The sequence below is a fragment of the Protopterus annectens genome, chromosome 3.part1 (genome assembly GCF_019279795.1).
Source record: "Protopterus annectens isolate FY-2018-M chromosome 3.part1, PAN1.0, whole genome shotgun sequence".
Classification (NCBI taxonomy): Eukaryota; Metazoa; Chordata; order Ceratodontiformes; family Protopteridae; genus Protopterus; species Protopterus annectens.
In genome coordinates, this window is record NC_056732.1 from 1649590896 (window position 1) to 1649596895 (window position 6000).

At 37.8% G+C, this 6000-nt stretch overlaps 1 protein-coding gene across 1 annotated transcript in view; it reads left to right on the top strand.

Moving 5' to 3' along the window:
* The window catches only part of ANKIB1 (ankyrin repeat and IBR domain containing 1), a 2275843-nt gene extending 2270849 nt beyond the window's left edge, over window positions 1–4994 (top strand). Inside the window, 1 exon segment of the mRNA XM_044067672.1 lies at window positions 1987–4994. Within this exon segment, the coding sequence (XP_043923607.1) occupies window positions 1987–2766 (780 nt within the window). The 3' untranslated portion in view covers window positions 2767–4994.
* Window positions 4995–6000: the final 1006 nt, after the last annotated feature.

The window sequence follows — 6000 nt, forward strand, 5'->3', positions numbered from 1 at the left end:
TTCTGGGAGCAGTGAGGGGGACTGTCTATCCCTCCACTTGACTGCTTAGCAGGCCATTATGCAGGACAAATGGGTAAGAGGGATAATATCCAGGGACTATTACAATGCTTTTTTCCTAAACCTCCCACGGACTTGCAAACCTGTTCTAAAGATTTAAACCTTGACTGTGACAAGTAGGTCCTGTGGAGAGATAGGTATGTATCCCAGAGACTACTGTGTCTATGGAACAGGCTTCCCATCCATGTGAAGTAGAGTTCCTCTCTAACCCAATTCAAGTGCAGCTTGGACAATTGGATGGGAAACCAGAAAATCATCCCAGGTTTGGCACCCGTGTCTGTAATGGACACAGGTAACCTGTAAACGGTTCATCTCCCAGGCCCATGCTTACACTTATCAAGGGTATCAGAACTTGTCAGAGATTTGGGATGCATGGCTTGGCTTAAAAATGCCCTTGTGGTCGATAGCCTAGTAAACACCTATGAACTGTTGACAGATGTGCCACCCAATCAGGTGATAGCAGCTCTAGAACAGATGCATTCTCTTCTAGAAAAAAAATAATCTAGGAGCTCTCACCAGACCATAGAGGGTCAGGCTTTTATTCCAGGTTCTTTTTGGTTGCAAAGAAAACTCAAGACTTCAGACCGGTCCAGGACTTCAGCCACCTGATCACTTATGTCCCCAAGACCTGTTTCAGAATGGTCACAGTGCAATCAGTTCAACCCTGTCTAAGGGAGAATGAATGAATGTGCTGTCAATCTCCACAATCCTTACCGCCACATAAAGATTGCAGATGAATCACCTTGACATGTTCAAAGATGACTTAGTCTTCCCCTTCACCTTTCCACAAAAATGCATGCTAATTCAAGACAGCAGATCAAGCTGTAGGGCAAGGTGGAGAATAAGCTGTCTTTACAGGCAAAGAAGCAGACCTTAGTCCAGAAGTCATGTCCAACACTGCTACTGGCAAGGACCCTAAACAGATATTGCTACAGGTACTCCTAGGATCTTAAACCAAAATATTTTTAGCAGTAATCTGCTTACTACCCCCTTCTGCTAATGATGTATTTAATGTCATCCATGAACATATTACCAAGTATGTGAAACACAGCAAGATTAGTGCTCTAGGTGATCTTAACAATGATCAACAGGGACAAAAAAAAACTCAGTAGACTTCCATTTATCAATTTATCACCTTACTCATTAGTTACATAGGTAACTGGACCCAACCCAGTCGCCAAATGTTCCTTCTGCTAGATGTCATTCTGACAAACACACCAGACACATCTACAGACTGTACAGATACTCTGTAACTTTTTAAGTGACCATTGTCTTATTATTTAATTGCCACTTAAAGTTAAGAAATTACCTGCAGAAATTCATTGATGTTGGTAAACAAAATTATGCAATGACTCAATATAAAATAAATGCATGTATTCTAAATTATTAATCTATAAACAGGTGTGTAGTATTTCATATACTGTCTGGTATATTATTTTTTTCTATATTTTTTGTAAATAAGAGAAAAGCTAAGAGCACTGAGAGTGTAGCAAATCAGTGCTCTAGCAACTGTCCACCCCTTGAACAGGCTTAGAATGTAATGTAAAAGTGTAGAGCTTCACAGTACAATTATGACATGATAAAACTGAGTTTGCATCTGAAGGAAAGCCATGTTCCAAAACTGAGTGTTTGTGATACAGAATAAGAGATGTGATGCATAAGAAAATGAAATGGTAAGCAAGATAAGACAAGGTTATGTGATCTTGTCACTGGTCCTAGAATTCGCCACATTTTGTAATACAGATGCATATACTGTTGCCATGATGTGACCTTTATATTTCTGAAAAGGAAAACTTAATTCTTTACATTGCAAATAATATTACTTTTAAATACAAATGTATTTTTCTGGATGCTGTGAAGGCATAAGCATGAAAATATGTCAGCTTACTTGTCTTGCTATCATTTCTGATTTTGACTTTTTTTTTGTAGGCTCTAAGCTCACTAGACGAGGATGACCCTAATATTCTGCTAGCTATACAGCTGTCTCTGCAGGAATCCGGTCTGGCTGTTGCTGAAGAGACGAGGGACTTCTTAAACAATGAAGCATCATTAGGCGCTATTGGGTCATCTTTACCTTCAAGGCTTGATCTAGTTCCACGGAGTCTGGAAAACCCCAGGGCTGCACTGAGCAGCTCTGAGCTTTTGGAACTTGGAGACAGTCTGTTGAGATTACGTACATCAGATGAACCTTATTCCAGTGAGCATTTTAGTAGCTTGAATCCTTTTGGTGAGGTTCATAGTAGACTGTTTTCATCATCAAGTGATCAAGATTCAGAAAATCAAGACCCTTCTATAAATGCAAACCTTCTTGGAAATATCATGGCTTGGTTCCATGATATGAACCCTCAGAGTATTGCATTTATCCCTCCAGCACTGGCAGAAGTTGATGAAGGGTCACAGTTACCAGGTACTGCAGAGGAGCAAGAAACTCCAAAACTAGAAGACATGACTTTTGGACTTCAGGAAGAACATGCACTTTTTGAAGCCAGTCTCCTGAGTGATAGTAAAACTGCAGACCCAGAAGAAACTGCTTCTCAGGACCCTCCTTTTGTGATTGAAACTGTGCCACAAGGGGGTGGTGGGAGTGGGAGTGACTTATTAAGTGAAGATAGCAGTAATGTGAATATTACAGAAGTAATCACAAGTCACTCACCTCAGCCTTCAGATGAATGGGTTGATGAATGGGTTGAGCAAGTACGTTTAGTATGAACAGAGAATGCAACAAAATTCATTTTATTAGCCATTACATCCAGACGTGCAGTGTTGGAGCATCAAGTCCACTAAATGGTAGCCCTGAAGAAACTCACTAGCAATAAGAGAATCAAACATCTCTACAGGAGATTCCATGTACATTTTAGTCCTCCTCCTAAGTAAAATATGTTAGTGAATGACCATTGTTCCAAACTGTGGAGGTCTCTGGTTATTCTTTTCACAGGTCTGGCTGAATAGGTTTATGCACTGTGTGCAGGAACTGCTGAGTACTCACCATTATTACTGAGACTTAAGCATTTGCTGTGAACACATGCTAAAGGGAAAACACCTTGGAACATGCCTCTTTTTCAGGGTACCTAGGAGACGCTTCTCAGAGTTGGTGGCACTTGTAATGGCTGAGTAAGTTGTAAACTTTTTTTTTCTTGGGTAGTCTTAATTTTAAACCTCTTCACAGTAAGATAATAAGAAGGAAGCAAACAGTGCTATCATTTAGAATTAAGAAGTATAAATCACAGAGATGTTGTTGCAATGCTAGCAGAAAAGCATTAGAAAAGGTTTTACCAGTGCTTTTCTTCCTGCATGTGTGCTGTGCACTTGTAGACTTTCAGTAATAGTGGTGAGTGGCCATTAGTTCTGTGCACTTTATTTTTATATGCGTGGCCTTCACGGGATCAGACTTTCCCTTCTAAGTCTGTAGTTCTTTTTTTTTTTTTTTTTTGAAAGATTTGTACACTCCTTGCTGGATGCATTTCATGCCACATTCCAACTCAACTATAGAGCTGTTCCATTTAGCCTAATCCTGGAAGTGTTATACTGAGAGAACAAATCATTAATACATCTGTTACTGTAATCTGACCATCTGTTTTGGACACAACCATGACATGTATTGTCTTTTCTTTATTTAAACATTTTAGCAGTTTGCTTTTCGGAAATATTAAGCAAAAGTTTCTAGTATCTTGAAGCATCTTGGTACTGTCATGAGAAAATGCCTTTTGCTAACTTGTTAATGGAACTTTATCAGTGAAAGCATGGATGTAATTAGTGAGAAAAATGGTTTCTTTACAATCAGAAATGTGCCAAACAGTTAAATAGTTTAAAACACTGTATCATGCTAAAGTGTGCCTGAACGGCTACAGAGCAGTTATCTGATGTTGACACCTGTAGCTTTCATTATTTATATATGTATATATATATATATATATATATATATATATATATATATATATATATATATATGTATAACTAACACTGCATTGGTTACTGCATGTATTTACATGTAACATGTTCTTTCATAGGTAATATTGGACTCTGAAAACTGCACATTAAATCTGTGGACTGAATTGGTTAGTGACAGGTGCACTGAGTTTTAAATGGCAGTCACATTTTATTGAAAGTGCAATCTTAATTATGTTTTCATCACAATGAAAAAGTGATTCCTAGTACTGTCCGTGCCAACAGTTTTAATGATTGCTTTGGAAGTATATCGATTATTTTACCCAGCACACAGAAAAAAAAAACAGCCTGGTGTTCGGAACTAGACGATGAGATCAACAATAAAACTGGATGAGTGTCCTATGCATTGTTACTGTGCCTTTGCCTGATCTTGGTGTGTTTACACTTTTACACTACTTTATGTTTAATACATGTTATTTAACAGCTTAAAAGCAGACTTCCTAGAGTGACATTCCTGAAATATCTCGTTCACCAGTGAAGTTGGGTTCATATGAAATATTTAACATGTTTTACTGAGAAACAGTATTCTGACATTTTCTCAAGTTTGCAGCAAAATCTATTGTTTTGATTTTTTACTGTTTTTACCTGTTATACTAAAGATAAAGCGTGGCAGGTGTTGAGCATGCATAATCCTCCTGTACTTTGCTTTGATAAAGCACACAGAACATGGGGGAGAGGACTGAGGTGAGTGATTAAGGCATAGTGGCAGGCTTCAGTATGATTTGTCATGCTGCATAGCTGGTTGTAATCAAGACTTAGTCTTCTAATGTGTAAACGTGTGTTCATCCATGAAGTTAAAGTGGGTGTTATTAAAATGAGAAAATCTTGTTCTATATTTGCACTTGGGTTGATCTCCCAGGCAAGTTGGAAGGCCTTTGTCTTACAGTGTACCTTGAAATCTGTTGCTGGTTCTTTCCTAACTTGTACACATTTGTTTCTTTTAAACATATAGTACTTAATATGCTAATAAAGATTTAATGGGCACGCTTTTATATTTAGATTTGGCTGAATTTTGTAGATATGATCTGGCTGAGCTAGCTATAAAAAGGGTTTCTGAGGAGTTGTAAGTTTAAAATGACAATTATCTCAGCATATGCCGTGATAGGGTTACCACCTGTCCCACTTTACGAGGGACAGTCCCTCTTTGGGCAGTCGTGTCCTGACAAAAAATATTAAAAATGGCAAATGTCCTGAGATTGTAGGACGTAATTATTTCCTATATTTTATGTAATAGTTGCATAAAACAGTTATTCTGTATCTAAAATACCTAAATGTTATAAGAAACAGAATAAGCAACTAAAATGCTACAAGAATAAACTTTTATTTAGGCAAAAAAGTTAAGTTCTAGCTTTTGTACTGACCGTGTGTATGTGTCGGCCTGTAAAATATGATGTTTGTACCGAAAATGTCCCACTTTGGCCATTTGAAATGGTGGCAACCCTATGCCGTGAACATTATTTCTTCCCATTAGCTTACATTTGCATTACCAATGGCACCTTGCATGTTCCCACACATGCCCCATGGAAACCACGTACACTTTGTAGTCTGACAGAGCCAAGTGCATGACCTTTGTTGATGCATGCAGCACTCCCACTTCTCTGCAGGAGTTAGCTTTGTAACTTTACCAACTGGTCTCGGCCCCAAGAGTCAATAATCAGGGACCCTGATTTCCTTTTTTTTTTTAAATACTGATAAATCCCAAATGTGGATAGTGTGAGTATCAGACAAGCACAGGATTTTCATGAAATATGTCATTTTAGGCCAGAGCACTAATTCACCAAAAATTGGATGTCTTCTCTTAATTACAAGTTATAATACTGTTAGTTTATTTTACTGAAGGTTCTATACGTAGAATATGCTTTAGTTTTGCATATACAACAATGAACTAGAAAGTTATAATGAAATTACAGTTACAAATAGAGAGTATAATTGCCGGATTTCATCTGATGAAAAAATATATTTTTTTGGGAACCATAAATCACTGTCCCTGGCAGTAAT